General features: G+C 43.1%; 1 protein-coding gene across 4 annotated transcripts in view; it reads right to left on the bottom strand.

Annotated features, from left to right (window-relative positions):
* The window catches only part of KALRN (kalirin RhoGEF kinase), a 707,465-nt gene that overhangs the window by 15,668 nt on the left and 668,736 nt on the right, over positions 1-23,061 (bottom strand). For 3 of the 4 annotated variants that reach the window (XM_030942180.1, XM_010354823.2, XM_030942208.1), the window contains 6 exons: positions 13,102-13,129; positions 12,434-12,605; positions 10,701-10,822; positions 9,222-9,353; positions 6,919-7,083; positions 4,059-4,137 (listed from right to left, as the gene is read on the bottom strand). In XM_030942180.1, the coding sequence (XP_030798040.1) occupies positions 4,059-4,137; positions 6,919-7,083; positions 9,222-9,353; positions 10,701-10,822; positions 12,434-12,605; positions 13,102-13,129 (698 nt within the window). Of the gene's footprint in view, positions 1-4,058; positions 4,138-6,918; positions 7,084-9,221; positions 9,354-10,700; positions 10,823-12,433; positions 12,606-13,101; positions 13,130-23,061 lie in introns of those variants that run through there. The other variant, XM_030942185.1, reaches the window with a different exon arrangement.

Here is a 23,061-nt window from a genome sequence, read left to right as displayed (position 1 = left end):
TCTACCTACTTCCAGAGGTACTTGATGCTCCTAATACCTGAGCCTTTGGGTAATTCTGCTGCAAAAATTACACTAGCTCTCATTTGACCCCATGACTGACTGACTCAGTTCTTCAAGATCATTTATCATTCTTTCATCTGTTTTTCTTTGTCTAATACTTCATTTTTGTCTCTTCTTCCAATGTCCTCATTCTTATATGCCTACTTAAAAAAACAAACAAACCCTTCATTGTAGTTTCAATGAAGTTTAGGAGGAAGTGAAAATAGATGCCTGTGTTCAACCTGCCATCTCACCTGGAGACCTGGTACTGCTACCTTTCTGTATAGCAATGGGTATAGGCAATGGTCAGCATTTCCAGTGACAACCCCCTGCCTTCTTTATACTGCATTGTTGCCTATATAGTTCATTCCTGGTTAAACACACCATACTCAAGTGCCCTTTCCTTCTATGGATGTGCTGTAGGAGAGAACATATTCCTTCCTGCACTGTGGTTTTTTATAGTATTTAATTACCAGAGCGCTCCTTTTAACAGAATAGTCACAAAGGCCCAGAATTCCAGTTTAGGTATGATGAAGAAAGTCGATTAACTTCTAAGGCCCTGACACAGATATCTTTCCTGTGTCTCACATTAACATCTCTATGTATTATTTTGGCGGGGTGCAGTGGCTCACGCCTGTAATCCCAGTACTTTGGGAGGCCAAGGTGGGTGGATTGCTTGAGCTCAGGAGTTTGAGATTATCCTGAGAAACATGGTGAAACCTCGTATCTACAAAAAAATGCAAAAATTAGCTGGCTGTGATGGCTCACGCCTGTAGTCCCAGCTACTTGGGAGGCTGAGGTGGGAGGATCACTTGAGCCTGGAAGGTCGAGGCTGCAGTAAGCAGTGATCACACCACTGCACTCAAGCCTGGGCAACAGAGTGAGTCCCTGTCTCAAAGAAAAAAGGAAAAAGAATAAGAATTTCCATGTATTATTTCTATTCTGTTAATGTACAACATTTTGAAAAGATCTTCTGAAAATATGAGGACTATTCTTGGGAGAGAGGAAAAGCTTCAGGCTGTTAGAGACTTTAAAACAAAAACATTGATTACTTTTGAACAGATAAGAAAATTGATCTTCCCTTTGAGAAATATCAAACTAGTCATCTGTTTTAGCTAAAACATGCCTTAATCTATGGCTAATAATAGCAAACGCATGTCTCCAGGAGGAATCAACTGGCACATCCAGGTGATGAAACCGATTTCATTTAGAACTAGATGGGGATTTAATTGGCCCATTATTGGGGGTCATGTTTAGCTTCACAAATTTCAACATAATAGAGCAAACTAGATTTCAGTTACTAGAGCTTATTTTGGACAATAATCGATATGATGAGAAATAATATATACTAGTAAAACAAGCCCAGGCTTGGAGTTGAGTAGCTCAGAATTTGAATCCTGGCTCCACACCTCCTAGTTGTGGGACCTTGAGAAAGTTACCTAACCTGGCCCTGAGTTTCCTTTACTGAAAATATACTTCAGGCTGGGTGAGATGGGTGGCTCATGCCTGTAATCCCACACTTTGGGAGACTGAGGTGGGAGGATTGCATGAGCCAGGAGTTTGAGACCAGCCTGGGCAACATAGTTGAGAACTCCATCTCTACAAAAGAAGAACAAAAAATTCTTGTAAAAGTTTGCCAGGTGTGGTGGTGTGCACCTGTGTAGTCCCAGCTACTTGGAAGGCTGATCACCCTCCTGCAAGCCTGGGGGGATCGCTTGAGCTCAGGAGATTGAGCGTGCAGTGAGCTATGATAGTGCCACTGTATTCCAGCCCTGGTGACAGAGACAGACCCTGTCTCAAAAAAAGAAAAAAGAAGACAAAAAGAAAATATACTCAGCCGGGTGTAGTGGCTCAGGCCTATAATCCCAGCACTTTGGGAGGCAGAGGTAGGAGGATTGTTTGAGCCCAGGAATTCAAGACCAGCCTGGGCAACATAACAATACCCGATCTCTATCTTTTTAAAAAAAAAAAAAAGAAAGAAAGAAAAAAGAAAGAAAATCTTCTCAAACAGTATCTCATAGTGTTGTATGGATTAAATTAAATAATGTTTGTGTATTAAGCAGTAGGGCTCAAACAAATAAACAAAAATAACATTTGTATGTAGTATCTGCTTAGTATCTAGAATACTATAGATACGGAGATCCTCATTATCATCATCATCATCACATACATTTCCTTGGCTTTTTTCTTCTGTTTGGCTACACAAAGAAGACAGGAAAGGAGAGGTAGAGTTTGTTTTTGATGAAAGGTGCTGTCACGGAAGGCAGGGAATGACATGGTGACTCCTGCCCAAGACACAGGAATAAGGACCATTTGGCTTCCTCTACAACTTCTGTCACAACCACGCCAGCTAAAAAACGTTATGCTTCACTGAGAGACGCCAATCAGAGATAGAGATGATGTCGATGGCCCATTGTTAGTGGGTATTCTTTTATTTATACATCCGGGGGGATGATCTTACAGGTGGGCAACTGTAAGATCTACCCACATTCCCTCACCCAGACCACCTGGAGACCAAAGCATGCATAGGGATGAACCCCTTTTGCTTCTTTCCCATCAACTATTTTGTGGGCCAGGTGATAGAGTTTTAATTTTTCTGTTAAAAGTCATATTTGTGGCCGGGCGCGGTGGCTCAAGCCTGTAATCCCAGCACTTTGGGAGGCCGAGACGGGTGGATCACGAGGTCAGGAGATCGAGACCATCCTGGCTAACACCGTGAAACCCCGTCTCTACTAAAAAATACAAAAAAAACTAGCCGGGCGAGGTGGCGGGCGCCTGTAGTCCCAGCTACTCGGGAGGCTGAGGCAGGAGAATGGCGTAAACCCGGGAGGCGGAGCTTGCAGTGAGCTGAGATCCGGCCACTGCACTCCAGCCTGGGCGATAGAGCGAGACTCCGTCTCGAAAAAAAAAAAAAAAAAAAAAAAAGTCATATTTGTATCTATTTTATTTTTGAGGACACACTAAATGTTCTCTAACCAAAATACTGCAAGTGAGAAAGAGAGAGAAAGAGAAACATATGAATGTGTATATGTGTGGCAGGGGGAGGACTGGGATTAGAAATCCTCATAGAATAATGAATGTGCTTGGTACACGAGCAATATAGAGATCTATACTCAACAATTAGTGATTATACAGTCTTCCCAGGAACATATGGAAGTTTTTACAAAAATTAATCATGTGCTACTCATAAAGCAAGTCCAAACAAAAACCAAGGAATCAGTACCATATAAATTTTCTGACCACAATGCAAATTAAGTCAGAAATCAGTAATAAAAAGATACTTTTAAAAACTCATACATTTAAAAGTCTCATATATATATAAACATGTTTCCATTATAAAGAGATCAAATAAAAATTCATGGTTGGAGAAAACTACATATAACTAATAAGGAAAATACTGCATATCAAAACTCAGACCTATAGCTAAAATTGTAGTTTGAAGAAAATTTTGGGCGTTAAATTTTCATATTAGAAAAGAAGAAAGGCTGAGAATTGATGAATGAAGCATCCAACTTAAGAAGTTAGAAAAATAACAGTAGAAATGGCCTGGTGGGTGGCTCATGTCTGTAATCCCAGCACTTTGGGAGGCCGAGGCTGGAGGATCACCTGAGGTCAGGAGTTCGAGACCAGCCATGACCAGCATGGAGAAACCCCCGTCTCTGCTAAAAATACAAAATTAGCCGGGTGTGGTGGCACATGCCTGTAATCCCACTACTCAGGAGGCTGAGGCAGGAGAATCGCTTGAACCTGGGAGGCGGAGGTTGTGGTGGAGCCGAGATTGCACCACTGCACTCCCGCCTGGGCAACAAGAGTGAAACTCCATCTCAAAAAAAAAATAAAAAAAAACAATAAACAAAAGAAAAAGAACAGTAGAATATATAAATATTTTAGTTGTTTTCTTGCTATGGAAAGAATTGCATTTGTAAAAGAAATAAACAATGACAACAACAAAAAGTTATTATTCTGATGTGATGTTGCTAGGTGTTCATGAATGAAGGAATAGAAAACTGTGTCATTACCTTCCAATCTCATTCAACTCAGTGTAAGCTGAGTCAAAATTTTCCTTCCAAGAAATGGTGGCACCATCAGCAGCAGCATCTTCGGAAGAGAGAGAATCCATTTACAATATCGAGGATGTCATATAAGAATAAAGAAAAAATTAACAGAAAAGCTCCAGAGCAACCCCAAAGCAATTCTCATGACCAAATATGGAGTCTGACTCAGTGGGAAAATGCCATGATTCTCTGGAATGTTATTTTTAAAAATCTTCCAAGGGGAAACTGACATGACAGAGTTGGCTTCTCTCTCCCATCTACTTAAACAAAGGGAAAACTCAGGACAATCAGAAATATGACTTCTGGATATTTTAAAAGATAAATTTGGGAGAAAAATTTAAAAGGGATAAAAGAACACTTTGAAGGCCTAGAAAAGCTGGTGAAAATCAGGGGTATAAGGAGCATGCAGAGAGTGAAGGGAATAGTTACAAGGTCAAGAAAGGAGAAAAGGAAAATACATTTTAGAAATTTCTCTTTCTAGCCTGAGCCACATAGCAACACCCTGTCTCTACAAAAAATTAAAAATCAGCCAGGTGTGGTGGTGTACACTTGTAGTCCCAGCTTCTCAGGAGGCTGAGGTTGGAGGATCACTTGAGCCCGGGAGGTCGAGGCTGCAGTGAGCTATGATCGCGCCACCGCACTCCGGCCTGGGAGACAGAGCGAGACCCTGTCTCCAAAAAAAAAAGAAAGAAAAAATTCTCTTTCTTATCCCACTCTTCTCAGGCATTAATGAGCTTATCTGGTATACCGAAGGATTTAATTTAACCCCACAATATATGCCTGAGTAGATTCTTTGGCAGTATTACCTTGTGTGGTGTGTCCATTCCTTGGCAATGATTCATGCACGGGTGCACACACACACACACACACACACACACACACACACACACAGCATGCACAGCAATACACATTTGTGTCGTCTGTTGGGGACCAAGGTTCACAAATAGCAAAACACACAGCATTATCTGGGGCTGGAGCAAGTGAGCGGCCTGGGAGGATAGGGGTCACACGAGCAGCCTGGCTCGGCTGACCCTGGAGCCAGTTCCCTCAGGTTTCCCAGAGCACAGCCTGGCTGAGACTAAAGGCAGCTTATCCATCTTGAATTCTGAGGAAACGGAGACCCAGGGCCTAGGTTTCTGCATGAGTCACAGGCTCGTGGGAACAAAGCCAAAGTCACTGGGAGAAAACTGGACTGACAGTGGGGCTGGAACTGGAGAGCATTTCTGGATTCAGGTCGGGGCAGAGGTGACTTAGAGGGTTTCCCAAACCCCTCTGGAGACTCCAGAATTCCCTTAACCCTAAAGCACACAGGTCCATTGTCTTTCAAGTAGAGTCACCCGCCCCCCCCACCCATTGCTCTCACCAGTACACACAGACCACTCCCTTGCACTGCCCGAAGTTTCACCATTTGAAGCTTTCTTTCTTTTTTGTTTTTGTTTTTTTTTGTTTTGTTTTATTTTGTTTTGTTTTGAGACGGAGTCTTGCTCTGTCGCCCAGGCTGGGGTGCAGTGGCGCGATCTCAGCTCACTGCAAGCTCTACCTCCTGGGTTCACGCCATTCTCCTGCCTCAGCCTCTCGAGTAGCTGGGACTACAGGCGCCTGCCACCATGCCCGGCTTGTTTTGCTTTTTTTTTTCGTAATTTTAGTAGAGATGGGGTTTCACTGTGTTAGCTAGGATGGTCTCGATCTCCTGACCTCGTGATCCACCCACCTCGGCCTCCCAAAGTGCTGGGATTACAGGCATGAGCCACTGCACTTGGCACTAAATTAATCTTTATAAAGTACCTTTGATTTATAATATATGATGACTATGACTTATATACCATCTGTATGTTTTCTTTTTCTTTTCTTTTTTTTCTCTTTTTTCTTTTTTTTTTTTTGATACAGAGTCTCCCTCTGTCGTGCAGGCTGGAGTGCAGTGGTGTGATCTCGGCTCACTGCAAGCTCTGTCTCCTGGTTTCACACTATTCTCCCACCTCAGCCTCCCGGGTAGCTGGGACTACAGGCGCCCGCCACCACACCTGGCTAATTTTGTTTTTGTATTTTTAGTAGAGACGGAGTTTCACCGTGTTAGCCAGGATGGTCTCTATCTCCTGACCTTGTGATCCACCCGCCTTGGCCTCCCAAAGTGCTGGGATTACAGGCATGAGCCACTGCGCCTGGCCTGGAGAGTTCTTTAGGATAGCCAAGTTTTCTCTTCCAAAATGTCCCTGGGATGAAGATGATTTGGGCAAAATAAGAACCTTATTTGTAAAATACTCATATTTAGCTAGCTATATGTGTATCTTAGTTAATTTTTCAACAAATCTACATAAAATTATATCCATGCTGAAAAAAACTTCTAGGATGATTGTGGGTGAGGAAACTATGAAATCCTCACGTTGTAGTGAAGTCCTTCAGCCAGGTTGCTTTTCTCTCCCCCATTTGAAGTGGGTGAGTCCCTCATGCAGGGAGGTACATTTACGGCTGGCAGGGGTGCCTGGGTGGGAGGAGGCTTTGTTTCACTGTCTCAGAAGAGGGGCAGAGAACATCCATAGGACTCGTGACTCCTGCCCGTAACTCTCCTTTCCTGGGGCATACTCAGTCCCCGGGGAACTTGGCAGATGCAGGGGTAGGCATCGGTGCAGACCTAACATTTGCCCAAGATGCTTGGAGCTATACTTTACAGAAACATTCTTCTCAGGCCTCTAAAATGTTGCCTGACTGGAGCCACCAGGTGCCTCTTGCATGGTGGCCTGACATGTCAACGTGCCCATGAGTCTGTGACAGGCAGCCAGGTGTCTCGCCCCCACTGCCTGGGGGCCAGGGCTGGGCTGGGACTCACCATATTCTGGAAGTCGCACAAACTCCGAGGGCTCGCTGGGAAGGCTGATTCCCCAGGGGTTACTGGCACTGACTCTGAACTGATAAGGACACCCAGGACTAAGGTCTTCGATGACGAGGTAAGTGTCCAAGGTCGAAGCCACCGACTGCTGCCAGATCTGAGAACCTAGTGTACGATTTCCCAGGAGAGGGAAAGAGAAAAGCCAAAGGGATATTGTTTCAAAGACCTTCAGTGAACAAAGAAAGGAAAATAGACATATTCAATTCAAGGGATGCTTGTGGTTACTGTGCCAGGCTCTCAAAGCCTGTAGGCCAACTATGGTAGTTTGGGTTCAATTTCCTACATGACGGAATAAATGGTGAGAGATGTGGAAGAAGCTGGCCTACAGATTCTGTTTACTTTCAAATGTGCAAGTGTCAGAGTGAAAAGACATAGATAATACAGAATTTACAGAGGACACACAAGGTAAACTTTTAATAAGGCCAGAAGAGTATATTTTTAATTAATAACATGAGAGAAAATATGCATTTGGAAACGGAAACAAAATGGAAATTAACATGCATTGAACACTACGTACACGTAACATCCTGTGGAAGGTGTCTTCAACATAATTATCTCATAGTTAAATGAGATTTAAGACAGAAAGTTAATTCTGTCTTAAATCCACAGAAATCCAGTGAGGTAAAGGACTAATCTTACTTTGCAGATGTAAAAACTGAGCCTCAGAAATATTAAACAATTTGTCTAAGAGAACTTAGTTAGTGAGCTGAACTATGAACTGGATAATGCTAAGGTAAATAAGAACTTTCTAAAATGTGTCTCCCAGCTCACTATTAATACTTTTGTGCTAACCTGGGAGACACAAGAGTGAACAGCTTAAGAAGGATGCAGAAATAAATGGGTTGATAACTGCATAGGGCCTGTTTAACAAAAAAGAAGGAGAAAGAAGAGTTAAAATACTAAGCATAATGAAAAGTAGAATAAAACAAATGGTTTTGGTTCGGGGGATAGGGTAGCAAGCACTTGCTTTCAGTTCAATTGTGTAATTCCTAATGTGATTCAGAGTAATTGTGTTATGACTCTGAATAACTGTGGTTGTGTTATTAACAATTAGAGCGATCTGGCAGCTTCTATTTTAACTAAGTCTTCTTGCTAACTAGATGGAAGTCTCAGTTGTTTCTAACTGATGAAGAAATATATTCACTTTTAGCATGTAAATGTAACAAATTTTAAGTTTCAATTGCACAATTAAAAGGCACAATTAAAAAATATATATTATCTTAATTTTATCTGGGGGTAGGTAGGGGTTGTAGAATTCTACCCGTACTACACTAGTTATTTCTCTGGGAGAAAGCTCACAAATAAGCCAAGTAGACATCTGAGGTCTAGTGCTAGCTCTGCCTCTCATTAACTATAATCTTGTATTTCTTAACGTTCTTTAGGCCTTAGCCTCCCCCTCTGTAAAATGGGCTTGATCATCCCTGTCTGGGTGATCAAGTGTGTTAAGTAGGGATATATGCCTGAAGGCACCTTGAAACCTGCCCTGGGTCATAAATATGTCAGGGAGGTTTGGATCATCTTAGCCAAAAGAGCTGTTGAACATCTGGGATTAGAAGGCAGCTGTAACCTGGCACTGAGGCCTCTGAGCTGAGTTGGAAGATACGACAAGGAACAACTTCTGAAAGATGAGGAGGCTAATATATTTACAATTCTGAAGGGCCTCCTAGAGATGAAGAGACGACAGGAAAAGGAGAGCCAGAGGCCGGGCGCCGCGGCTTATGCCTGTAATCCCAGCACTTCCGGAGGCTGAGGCGAGTGGACTGTTTGTGTTCAGGAGTTTCACAGCAGCCTGGGCAGCGTAGTGAGACCCTGTCTCCACTAAAAATACAAAAATTAGCCAGGTGTGGTGGTGTGCGCTTTAGTCCAAGCTACTCAGAAGGCTGAGGTGGGAGGTTGGCTTGAGCCCAGGAGGTGGAGGCTGCAGTGAGCTGACTGCACCACTGCACTCCAGCCTGGGTTGTCGGAGCCAGACTCTGTCTCAAAAAAATAAACAATAAAAATAAAGGAAAAGAAAAGTGGCTCATGCCTGTAATCCCAGCACTTTGGGAGGCCAAGGTGGGAGGATCATGTTAGCCCTGGTGTTTGAGACCAGCCTGGGCAACATAGTAAGACCCCCGTCTCTATTCAAATTTTTAAAAAAATGGTTAAGATGGTAAATTTTATTGTGTGTGTGTTTACTACAGTTTTAAAAACAAATGTTTTAAAAGAAGAGAAAAGACAAAGGAGAGCAGAAGATAGTGCACCTTCCTCTCTGTACTCCACAGTGTAACCGGAAATAGTGCAGTTTCCTGTGCTAGACGGGGGCAGCCAACGGAGAATCACGGAGGTGCAGCTTCTCTCCTGGGCAATGGGGCGGTTAGGGGCTGCTGGAACACCTGTGGAGACAGAAATCAGGGTCAGGTGCTATTTCTGCAGAACTGTGCATTGTACACCAAGGTATAAGGTCATCTAGGAAACATTACCTAACCCATGTCACAATTTTTTCCTGTGACCTTTTCCACCAAGTGGCATACCTTTCTCCAGGCCCAAGGCAGATGTAGGAGACACACCATGCTGTCTGAAGTTCTTCCTTGGGCTAAATACTGCACCCTGAAGATAAAACTTGGCCAGGGAACTAACATGGTGATGGTAGGTTTATGGTAGGCCACAGACAGCTCTTAGAAAGATTTGTTCTCTTCTCATTTGCCAGAACTTTATTATTTTTGAATTTTTACAATGAACATTTTCTCCCCCATGTCGCAGGGAGCCATTATAATGTTCACGTAAAATGTAGGACCAGGTGTGCTGGCTGACACCTATAATCCTAGCACTTTGGGATGCCAAGACCGAAGGAGCAATTGAGCCCAGGAGTTCGAGACTCCATCTCTACAAAAAGTTTAAAAAATGAGCTGGGCATGGTGGCACATGCCAATAGTCCTAGCTACTTAGGAGGCTGAAGTGGGAGGATAGCTTAAGCCTGAGAGGTTAAGGCTGCAGTAAGTGGTATCATGCTACTGCACTCCAGCCTGGGCAACAGAGCAAGGCCCTGTCTCAAGAAAAAAAAAGTTTGACTAACATAAATTGATAGAGACAGAAAGTAGAGCAGTGGTGGCCAAGAGGCATTGGGGAGGAGGGAATGGGGAGTCATTGCTTAACAGGTACAGATGCAGTTTCAGAAAGATGGGAAGGTGAAAAAGTTCTGTGGATGGACGGTGGTGACGGTAACCCAAAAACGTGGATGTACTTAATATCACTGAACTGTACACTTATTTATTTATTTTTAAACTGTACATTTTAAGATGGTTAAGATGGGATGGGCACAGTGGCTCATGCCTGTAATCCCAGCACTTTGGGAGGCCAAGGTGGGAGGATCACGTTAGCCTTGGAGTTTGAGACCAGCCTAGGCAACATAGCGAGACCCTATCTCTATTTAAATTAAAAAAAATGGTTAAGATGGTAAATTTTATTGTGTGTGTTTTACTGAAATTTAAAAAATAAATGTTTTAAAAAGTATTGTAGAAAACACAGCAGAATCCCATCTCTAGAAAAATGCAAAAAAAAAAAATTAGCCAGGTGTGGTGGTGCATGCCTGTAGCCCCAGCTAATCAGGAGGCTGAGGTGATCGGATTGCTTGAGCCTGGGAGGTCAAGGCTGCCATGAACAGAGATCATGCCTGGGCAACAGAGCAAGAACCTGTCTAAAAAAAATTATTTCAAAAGGTCTGACTAACAAAGACGCTGTACCTTGCACTTTGACTGTTGCGGACGTCGATGTGGTCCCGTGGTCATTTGTTGCTATGCAGGTATAAATCCCGCTGTCTTGGGGCATCAGATTACAGATCTTCAGGGTGATTTCTCCAGAATCACTAGGGACACCAAAAGGATGCTCTTCAGACTCCAGGAATGAGACACTTGACTGCTGGGTAAAATCCCATAGGGTGGGCACATGGCATGCTGAACAGACAGTCCTCAGGCCCAAGGTCAGTCCCTGGTCTGTGAGCTACCTACATACCTTGGTGATCACCCTGTCCCTCTACATCTCCAGATGGCCATGCCCATCTCTCAAGTTTGTTGTACACGAGGGATAAAATAAGGAATAAAATGACATAAGAATTACAGCATGGTTTGAAATATATAAAGTCATATTCAAGTTCTGGCTCGTGTTATTAGTATTATTACCACTAGCAACTTTGTCCTAGAATATTTTCAGTTCCACAGATCGATAATGAACGATGGAAAAAAAAAAAGGAAAGACTCCAAAATAAACATATTTTAAGTATTTCAAATTCTAGATGTGGGATCCTTAAAATAGTTAAGTGAATTTCTAAGAAAGAGTAAATTACATCACCTAAATGATAACTTCCTCATTCATCCCAATATAATATATATTCTTCCCCAGGGGAGAACTGCTCTGAAATACAGAAGTCACAGTCAGCTCTGCCCCTTCCCCAGGGTTATGATATCCCCTGGCGCTTTTCATGATCCTCACCAACCACTGCCTCTCACACTAGGCTTCTTGGACCCACTGATATTTTGTGATCTGGCCAGTTAGTCTCTGCTGGGAATACCAAGGAATGATGGTCTTCTTTTTCACACACACGCAAATTAAGTCAATGAATGACAGTTTCTTGATTCTAGGTGCTTCTTCCACTAATTTCTCAAGCATCTAGGGCTTGCTACTGCTTGTCCACTGTAAGCAACGGTACACAATCCAGTTCATAATTGGTAACAATAAATGCTGACAGAATGATTGGGAGGCAGTCAGCTAAGTTTTGTTAAATCGACTTTGTGTGTAGAAGCATGCTTGCGGCTTGATTTTCTACTGCACATTTTGGAATGAGTCATTTCTTTTTCTAATAACATTGTTCTTAGGTAAGGAATTAAACATCTCACTGTTTCACAGTATCCTGAAGGGCACAAAAAATGTCAGGATGTCCAGATGTGAGGATTACATTTTTACTACAGGTCTGGAGCCTTCACCACTTAATCAGAAGTCTAAATCTTCTGACTCAGAGATTTACTTGGGGATCTGTAGGGAAAGATCATCTACCAGGGTGAATGTAAGGCAGTGACTGTAAAAACTCTTCGTAAGTATGGTGCATGCTTGACCTGAGATACAAAGGTTTATGTTTTCCCTGTTTGTTGAATGTGGGTCCAGAGCATGGTCTTTACAAACCATTCTGTTGGTCCCAGGTATGTCGACATGGTGCTGAGCACCATGGGAAATGCGTGCTGGTGCTGCCACAGGTGTGTCCATCAGGCTGCAGTGTGAGTGGCAGAGGCTGTGACTAACACTTGCAGCATTGAGTCTCCTCAGTTTCCCTCTAATCAAGGCCAACTGTTTGCCCTAGAACAGGCTCCAGGGCAGCTATTCTTTTGCAGAGCCCAGTCGCCAGAGCAGATGTTGCACCTCAGATTCAGCCTCTTAGTGCTGTGCTAAGGGGCTGCTGGTGCTGACGTTAGGGCAATCAGCTTACCAAGAGGAGACGGTGTATGTGGCTGAGCTGTTGTCAGTGTCAAGGATGTTCTGGTCTGGACCCTTCCAAGTGATGGTGGGCTTTGGCCGCCCACAGACTTTGCACTGCAGTACCACTGTGTCCCCAAGCAAGCAGGTGACATCCACCAAGGGCACAAGGAATTCTGGGGCCACTATGATCAAATCAACATATATTCACATCATTCAGAGCAAACTTAGAATAAAACAGCCATTTTTTTTAACACACCACTCTCATTTCCCACGCATGTCATGTAATGATTCAAATAACCTTCAGCATAACACTGCAGAGTCATCTGGGTCTCTTTAAAAAGTGTTTAAAAGTAATAACTATTTATTGTAGAAAAAAATAGGAAATATAAACAGAAAGAAAGAAAAGCTCCATAATATCATAATCCAGAGATAGTTACTGTGAGCATTCTGGTATATACCCTTTTGGGCTTTATATAAACAGACTTCTTATAAAAATTGGATCCCATTATATATATTGCAAGCTTTAGTCTTTTCATCTAATAGTTTGTCATAAACCTCTTTCCTCGTCCATTGTCACAGAACTGTATCACCATTGCTTACAGCCAGTGCTTTAATGCTGGATTAACTATAGTTTATTTAACCAATCTCCATTTCCAATTGTAATGCTTTTTAACTCACCTTCTTGGATGAAATTTGGATTTAAGATCTGAAAAACAAAAAGAAACAGAAAATTGCTTGAATCCTAAACTACTAAAAGAGAATAAGGGACTTCACCCTATTGAATAAAAACAAAGTACAATTTAGGGAGATGAGACCTGGAGCCCAACTTCCCATTGTGTTGTGACTGTATTACTGTCACATTAGTAAAACCTCTCTTTAGCAACAATTGGCACTTGGTTTACTCCGTCTAATCCAGTTGCTCACATTCCTGCCTGGCAGCGTGCAGCCCCAGGCAGGTTTATTGTAACTTGGAGCTCTGCTGGCAGAGGTCTTTCTGTCCTCCCTCTTCTCAGTTGCTTTTCTTCCCTTCACAGGCAGAAAACCCACTCTCCTGGTCATTATACATTATACACTCAAGCAATGCGGTGGCACTGATTCTTCCTAGCATCATAAACTCAAAAATAGAGAACCTGAGACCTATCAAACTGGAAGGGTCATTGAAATTCACTAACACAGTGGATTCCTTCCAAATGTCCTCCCTTTACCCTTTGCCCATCCCCAGGCAGGGGAAATGACTCTTCAGGCAGCTAAACACAGAGTTCCTCTGGATGAAGGGGAATAAGAGAACTCCTGTCTATCTCTTCTTTCTCAAGCATGTCTCAAGGTGAGACAATGAATACTAAGTGACTAAGCTGACAAACTCTGGTCACAAGGCTGGTTCAAGGGAGGAACTGCTGGGGCTCTTGGTATATACCATGCTGCCTGCCTCAGGACACTTTGGAGATTTCACAGTAGGGAAAACATTTTAGCCAACTAGGCATTCTAGAAAGCTACCTCTTCTTGAGAAGATGGTCACTTTCCCCACATCTTTTGTATTGCCGCTAATCATGCAAGTCCAGATTGTATAGCCTAGCATTGTTTAACAAAAGCACAGACTTTGGAGACAGGCTGAGGCCATCTGTTTTGTTTAATGTGATTGTATGTTAATTACATAATCACTGATGCTCCACTATAATACGGGGATAAATAATACCTAGTGTAAAGTGTTATCACAAAGATTAAATGAAATCATATATGTCAAGAGCTTAGCACAATGCCCGGCAAATAACAGGTACTCAATACCTATTTAAATAAAGATGATCTCATTTTAATAATCTTCCTTCAGCTAAGCAGCCTGTTATTAAAGAGGCTTATCTTTAATAGTTTATTTGGCAAAATTCTTCTTTCCTTTATCATGAAGCCAGAAAACTCACATGCCTTACAAAATAGCCCAACTGGGGCCTTTGCACTTATTTCCCTGTATGTATGCATATCTTTGTGAACATGCATGGTTTCTGTGTGCTCTTCCCCTATAGAGGAATCCATGTAAACCCTTTGGAAGAAAGACATTTATTTCCCTCTTTGCGTTCCCCTTTGCAAATCAAGTGCCTGCTTATACCACCCAGGTTTTGCACAAAGTAGGCTGCAGAAAACCCTTGTGATGCCAAATTCTGGGCTGAGTGCCCCAACTCTGGCCACTGCAATGCCCTCTGCTAGTCTCAAAAGACCACTTACACCTTTGCTTAGCCTGTCTTTAAATCAGTGGTTCTCAGCGCCTGACCTGGACAGCCTTAAAAACACAAAAGGCTAATGCCTGGGCCTCATGCCTAGAGATTCTGTTTAATTGGTGTGAAGTGGGGCCTGGGCATTGGGATTTTTTTTTTAACTCTCTAAGGTGAATCAACATGCAGCCTTGTTTGATGAACCTGATGAAAGTCCCCCTGTATCGCAGTGAACTGATCTTGGTAAACCAACTTCCTGCCCCGGAGGCTTTTCTGGGGTGGGGTCGGGGAGTGGGTGCGAACATCTGGTAGAACCTACTGCATTTCCCACACCTAAAAGAGTCCTCTGTGTGAAAATGTTTCAAGGCATGGCATTGGGGAAGGATGTACAGGGTTGCTTCACTCAAACTACTAAATCAACCACGAGCAGCACTGCATCACCTGTAGGGGGCGCTAAAGAGGCCAAACATTTCTCTCCCTGGTTTGGATAAGGCGGGGAGAACGGCATCCCAGTCAGTCATTTGACAGTCAAAGAAAAGAAGGCTAGGAATATTTTCTAAATGTTAACAGTGGTTATCTCAGGGTGGTAGGTTTAAGGGTGGCTTTCTCCTCATTCAAAAAACATTAACTGAATTCGTCTTCTACTCTAAGATCTGTGTACAGTTTTGTGGATAAAGAAATACTAAGACATAGGCTCTACCCTTGGGATTTATAAAGTATCTTAATTTGGGGTGACTAGTGCTTCCTTTCTTTTCTTATGTGGGCTTCCCAAATATTCTGCGTCAGCATGTTTCAATTTTATTTTATTTATTTTATTTATTTTCTTCATTTTATTTTATTTTTGAGACGGAGTTTCACTCTTGTTGCCCAGGCTGGAGTGCAATGGTGCGATCTCGACTCACTGCAACTTCTGCCTCCCGGGTGCAAGTGATTCTCCTGCCTCAGTCTCCTGAGTAGCTGGGATTACAGGCATGCACCACCATGCCCGACTAATTCTGTATTTTTAGTAGAGACGGGGTTTCGCCATGTTGGTCAGGCTGGTCTCGAACTCCTGACCTCAGGTGATCTGCCTGCCTTGGCCTCCCAAAGTGCTGAGATTACAGGCATGAGCCACCGTGCCCGGCTTCACTTTCTTAAGAATTATTTTTGAAGGGAAAAAAACGGCACAGTCAGACCTATTAGTCTGTAAGCTCTTTAAAGACAGGAACCATTTGTCATTCACCTTTGTACCTCAAGGCCCTAGCAGGGTCTGTCACATAATGGGTATTTAATAAATGCTGGTGAATACACATTTGACCTTTGACTTCATTTCAGACCTTCCAAGAACTTAGGACTGGTTCATAAATAGAATCTCAGAATAGGACCAAGAGGACCAATGTTATTAGTCTTATACCCAAAATACTTAGTTCTGGGCATATGACTAATAATACTTGACTAGAGTCTGTTGGCAAACACAGATGGATGCAAACTTTTTAGAAAATGATTTAAAAATAACATAATCCATAGCTTCTGAGAGAGGACGTTCTTAGTAGCATGCTGCGCAGAAGAGTGTAAGCTTGGGGAGCAGACAGAGCATGTAGTATCCAGACTCAAGGCCAGACACTCTCTCTTGCCTTGGACAACATTCTTAAGCAACTCCTGTCTCAGTTTTAGCTATACATTGGGGATAAAAATGCCCACCTGGAAGGGTTGTTTGATGTAAGGACTCGATTTATTTGAGGAAGAGGTACTGAGTTGACCCTTGGTGAGGTGGTAGTGACCGGGCAGGGAGTAAGGCCAGCATGCTCTCTACCCTCAGTGGGCCAACAGTCTAGTGGGAAAGATGGAATTCAACAACATCTGCATTTGATGCAGTGTCTGACAGATGTTAATGACCAGCTTTCAACAAACATGGAATGTTACACTGTCCCCCATGCTGCCTGCCCCCACTCCATCAGAAGGACTCTAGGGTGGAAATGATTTGATAATACTGCTAACTTTGTTCAGTGGCCTGTGTTTCCCATCATGATGGGAATCCACAAGGAAGCAGGGCATGGAGTCCATGCCAGGGGTCTCCCAGAGAAGAAAGCTGACAAAATGGAAGAGACAAGTAGCAGGCTTATATACTATACAATTTTAAGTAGGGTTTCATAAACCTACGGTGTGGTACTTATAAAACCTACACTTTTATAAGAAAATGCCCCAAAGTGCTGCTTAAAGAACTTCTTGCCTTATTCTTTTTCATCACAGAATCCTAACTGTGCTAGGTATATTACTAAACAGACACACTGTTTAAAAAAGCAAATATTGTCTGGGCGCAGTGGCTCACACCTGTAATCCTAGCACTTTTGGGAGGCTGAGGTGGGTGGATCACTTGAGGTCAAGAGTTCAAGACCAACCTGATCAACATGGCGAAACCCCGTTTCGACTAAAAAATACAAAAATTAGCCAGGCGTGGTGGCAGGTGTCTGTAATCCCAGCTACTAGGGAGACTGAGGCACAAGAATCGCTTGAACCTGGAAGGCAGAGGTTGCAGTGAGCCAAGATCATGCCACTGCACTCCAGCCTGGGTGACAGAGTGAGACCCTCTCTCAAAATAAAATAAAGTAAATACAATGCAAATATTGGCCAGGTGCAGTGGCTCATACCTGTAATCCCAGAACTTTGAGAGGTCAGGGTGGGAGGATTGCTTGAGACCAAGAATTCGAGACCAGCCTGAGCAACATGGTGTCACTACAAAAAAATTTTTAAATTAGCTGGGCATAGTCCTAGCTACTTCAGAGACTGAGGTGGGATGATCACTTGAAACCAGGAGGTTGAGGCTGCAGTGAGCCATGATTGCACCACTGCACTCCAGTCTGGGCGACAGAGGGAGATCCTGTCCCCCGCCTCCCCCCAAAAAAAATCCTTTTTTGAGACAGCGTCTCGCTCTGTCACCCAGACTGTACTGCAGTGGCATGATCTCAGCTCACTGCAACCTCCGCCTCCTGGGTTCAAGTCATTCTCATGCCTCAGACTCCTGAGTAGTTGGGATTATAGGCACATGCCACCATACCCGGCCAATTTTTTGTATTTTTAGTAGAGACAGGGTTTCACCATGTTGGCCAGGCTGGTCTCAAACTCCTGACCTCAAGTGATCCACCTGCCTTGGCCTCCCAAAGTGCTGGGATTACTGATGTGAGCCACCATGTCCAAACAAAAGCAAATATTCCTAATTTGAGGGTAGTCCTTAGCAGAGACATTGGAGAGAAAGATTGCCAATAAGTCTTATTACAGGTTGTCCATCTGGAAGGGACTTATGAAAGTCTTTGGCCTTCATTCTTCTGCCTTTTGGCTGGCCCAGGTGAGGAAAGCCCACCTTGACAAAAGGTGTGGCTGATAATGGTAATAGCACCACTGATTTGGGTAGCATTATGTGGTTCCCATAAGCTACTCACAACCTCCTTCATGTGCTCCTCCAAAACCCTGGAGGAAGTGCAGAGCAAATGTTATTTATCACCATTTCCTAGGTGAGATAGGGAAGTGAAGTGTTAAGATCACAGTGACAGAGAACTGGCTCTGAGAGCTCTTGAATTTTATTCCAGTGCTCATTCCATCATAGCATTCAGCAAAGTGGGAGGCTCTTGGGAAAAGCATTGTGAAACTTTGTCATTGACATCAAAGGCCTACCTGCTTGTCTTTGCTCTCCACCTCTCTCTCTCCTGTCTCTACTCAGTCCTCTACTTTAAAATCCTCCAGCAAGGACCAAGAGCCTAGGCAAGATCCACACTAATGTTTTGTTTCTTACTTTGACTCTGGACTATGGCCATAGAAGATTCCTCCCTCATTATTTCTCTTTCTACTTTGAAGCAAATCAGAGTACGAACTGGAGGTGGACACCCTTCTCACATAGTAGACTAATTACCGATGTATTTGTCTATGGCTCCTGTGGACTGCAGGGCCCATGAGGACAAGGACTATATTGTTTTATTTATTATGACATTTTATTTATATTCTTAAATTTTTTATTTTCTCTTTTGTTGAATTCTAATGGGTCATATTGTTCTGCTATTATTGCCTCCACGCTTAGCATGATACCTGGCACATACGTGCTCTGTTGATATTTGCCAAATCAGTGAAAAGTTAAAGTGGTAGGATCCTAATTTTGGGGAGGAGAACTGAGAAAATGTCCTGCCATGAACTTGCTTGGGAACCTAATGAGTCAGTCAATGTCGGAGATGTAGCCAATAGTGATATTCCTCCTCTGCACTCTTCTAGGGGCTGGTACCTCTGCGTCTCTGACCACGAGCTGCCATGTACTATAACGTCTTACTGAACTGTATTTGCCCTACCAGGCTTGTGAAGATTTTGAAGGTAGTAACCCTTTCCCAGCTTTTATGCACCACCAATCATAATTTTTTCTTGCTGTGAGTCTTGCACGTAACAGAAAAATTAATATTTGTTGAACGAAATTAACTGAGATCACTCAATTGGTAGACTAGAAATTAGGCTTCCTGACCACCTTGTCTAGTGGTCATTGCTGGTGTGTGTTGGATCCTGAGGGCTTTATAATAAGCTGCACATTTTTTTTGAAATATAATGTTTTCCTTCCTTAGAAACAAGTTGGAGTAATGTAAAGTGATAGATGGGAAGGAGGAGAGAGTTGGAATCCAAAATAGTGGTCGTGGGCTGAGTATGGTTGCTCACACCTGTAATCCCAGCACTTTGGGAAGCTGAGGCAGGAGGATCACTTGAGCTTAGTTCAAGGCCAGCCTGGGCAACATAGTGAGACCTCATCTTTACTAAAAAATAAAAAACGAATGAGCTAGGTGTGGTGGTGCACAGCTCCTCAGGAAGCTGAGGTGGGAGGATTGCCTGAGCCCAGGAAGTTGAGGCTGCAGCAAGCCAGGAAAGCACCACTGTACTCTGGGCAACAGAGTGAGACCCTGCCTCAAAAAAATAATAAAAAAAAAGAAAACATTGATGAAATAGTGGTCGTGGAGGAAAGATGACATTGTTCACATAAAATGCACATGTTCTCTCTCTGTGAGACAGCACAAGAAAATGCTGGGCCAAGCCAGGAGGACAGGGCTGGTGTAGACACTGCGGGAAAGACCTATAGGTTCCTAAAGCTGGTTTTATTTGACCAGCAGAGGGCGGCAGGTGGCAGCACTTCCTCCCAGGCGAGAACAAGAGCTACCACAACGTGATCCATCAGCAACTTAGTTTCCTTCTGGAGAGAAATCCAATAATTTTATTGTTTTTTCTTCAAAATGGCAGGGCAGTGAGGTAAGAGGAAAGAGTTACAGGTAATATCAACCAGCATTGAGTACCATAAGCTGAGCTTTGAGGAAATCTTGCATCTATTTTCCTTGTCAGCCAGTGTCTGACTGACTCTAAGACTTAAGAGTGAGGGTGAAATTCTGTCTAGAAAATGAGTGATTAACCGACTCCAGAAGAAAAAGACCTCCACCCCCATTTTTTCCAAATTCCTCATCACAGTCACAAAACATAGCTCAGAACTACGTATTGAAAACACTGAAGGAATAAAAACGGTCAAATAGACATAAACCAAATGCCCTAAACCCAACTGACAGCTGCCCAGAATATATTCCTATATTGTTTCCTTTTTCTATTCCTTTTACACTTGTTTCATGTGAACCTGTATTCAGAGTAGGCAGGAAAGGAATTTTAGATGATGAGATCTGGCAATAAAATAAAGATATAAGAAAAACAATTTAAAGAATTTAGGTACAATATTATGGTTTGAAGGTTTAACCCTTTGTGTTTTCAATCTGGCCAAACTGGACTTGAATTTCTTTCTTTTTTTTTTTTTGGACTTGAATTTCTAAATTTTTAGAAAATATTCCTACCTCTGCTTATTATTTATTTATTTATTTATTATTTATTTTTGAAAGGGTCTCACGCTGTTGCTCATGCTGGAGTGCAGTGGCATGATTACCATTCACTGCAGTTGCAAATTCCTAGGCTCAAGTGATCTTCCTGCCTCAGACTCCCCGAGGAGCTGGGACTACAGGTGCACACAGCCACACCTAACTAATTTTTTCTATTCTTTGTAGAGATGGGGTCTCGCCATGTTGCCCAGCTGGTCTTGAACTCTGGACCTCAAGCAATCCTCCCACCTGTGGCCTCCCAATGCGCTGGGATTACAGGTGTGAGCCACCACACACAGCCTCCTCTGCTCTTTTCTAAATTAGCGTAAGACAAGCTGTAATTTTAAAAAAATGTAAATGCAACATAATCTCAAACAGCGATAGACTTGTCTCTTTCAACTCGTTCCTTACTCCTCAAGTATTTTCATTATCATTCAGTGCTAAGTGTTTTTCTTCAACTATGGTTTTTTCTTTTACCCAGTTGTAATGAGTATGTTTTTACATTTCCAAACACGTGAGATTTTTAAGAATATCTTTTTGTTGCTGATTTCTAACAATTGCATTGTGCCTGGAGAACTTGGTCTGTATGATATTGATTCCTTGGTTTTTGCTGAGATTTGCTTTATAAGTAGCACACATGATCAATTTTTGTAAAATAGTTCCATATGTTTTTCCAAAAAAATGTATAATCATTAATTTTGGGGTACAGGTCTCAATATGTGTTCATGTGTCAAGTATATTGATTTATGAATATTTCTAGTCCAAATATCTCCCCTTTACCCCTCAATATTTTGGTTAGAGAACATTTAGTGTGCCCTCAAAAATAAAAAGGATGAAAATATGGCTTTTAATAGAATAATGAAAGCATCTATCACCCATCTCACAGGATAGTTGGTTGCAAAGGACCAAAATGGGGGTGCATTGCTGTGTATGCACTGGTCTCCAGGTGCTCTTGGCAGCCAGTTAGGAAGGGACTGGAGGTCGGGGGCCAAGGAGGACGCAGCGGTGGAGTTACAGCTTCTTCTGTATAAATCACATTTCCAACCTACAGCCATGACCTTGACTTTGGACAATGTCTTTATGTATGAGTGTTTTGGAGTCTCCTCCCTTAATGGTTTGGCCCCGATTATGCCCCAATCCCCTAAACTTCTCAGAGTCTTTGGAGCTATGCAACAGATTAATATTTGTTCTGAGGACCCGGTGCCATGGCTCATGCCTATAATCCCAGCACTTTGGGAGGCTGAGGCAGGAGGATCACTGGAGGCCAGGAGTTCGAGACCAGCCTGGACAACATAGGGAGAACCCACCTCTAAAAAAAATTTAAAAATTAGCTGGCCATGGTGGCGCATGCCTGTAGTCCCAGGTACTCAGGAGGCTGCGGGTGGGAGGGTCACTTGAGCACTTGAGGCTGCAGTGAGCCGAGATCATGCCACTGCACTCCAGCCCGGGTGACAGAGCAAGACCCTGTCTTGAAAAAAAAAAAAAAAAAAAATCCCACCAGCGTTTGCATAGGTGCTGGTTACCTTCCCAAAGCACAGGATGAATCATATGGACTACTTAAAACCTACTACTGTTCCTTGCAGTCCATAGATCAAGTCCTGGCTTCCTAGCAGGTCCTTCTACGCCTTTGCTGTCTGTCTGGTCTCAACCTGTCTGCCAGGCTTTATTTCCTACAGCTCTTCCTACATAACTAACCCCAGGTACCAAGACCATATACCCGCTCGGCATGTGCTAGGCACTCCCCACCTCAGGGCTTTTGTTCATGCTCTCTCCTCACCCTCTGCCTTCTCTAAGACTGCCCACATCCTATTAGTTCATCCAGCCCACACACTGCCACCCAGTGAATCAACGACCACACTCATAGGCTCCCTGGGAGACAGGCTACCTAAGAATACACAGCCTTGGGAAAGTCACTTAACCTCACCGTGCTCATGTTCTCATCTATAAAGTGGGAATAACGCAAATAGTACCTATGTGATGATGTTGTTGGGAGCTCAACACAGAGCCAGTTACACAGGAAAGTCTGCTAAGTAGTAGCTACTATTATTGTGAGCCCAGTGCCTGAGTGGGTGCATAAATATCCACAGAATGAATAAATGGCTCCAGGCAGGATTAATCAGTCCCTCACCATGACTGTTAGAGCAGGTTTTAAAGTTTGCTATGTAATATGGGCATTTAATTATACCTGCCTCCTTATTATGCTTCTTAAGCATGGGAATCAATCTTACATTGTTCTTTAGTCCTCCATAATAATCATTGCAATGCCTTGTGTTAATCAAATTGTGTGAAATTGAACTGACTAGGAACTCACATTGAGTGAACTTTGACAGCATGGGGGTGGGTTTTGGGGGGGGTGATGGTCTTTGCTTCTTTAATAGCAGGCTCTTAGAGGAACTTCTGGGTCAACGGTACCTTGTAATCTCATTAGTGTACAACATAAATGAAACGGGCTGGGCCCCCAGTCTAGGGTGAGGGTGCCATGGAACATGCATGACAGGGCATGCTGAGTGACTGTGTTGGTCTGAGAAACCAGTTCAGACATTTCCAACTCATGTAATTGAACTTCCTTTCTTGGTTGCTCTGGC

Source organism: Rhinopithecus roxellana, chromosome 1 (genome assembly GCF_007565055.1).
Source record: "Rhinopithecus roxellana isolate Shanxi Qingling chromosome 1, ASM756505v1, whole genome shotgun sequence".
NCBI lineage: Eukaryota > Metazoa > Chordata > Mammalia > Primates > Cercopithecidae > Rhinopithecus > Rhinopithecus roxellana.
The sequence above is the reverse complement of the archived record's forward strand: the minus strand, read 5'-3'. Positions and strand labels throughout refer to the sequence as shown.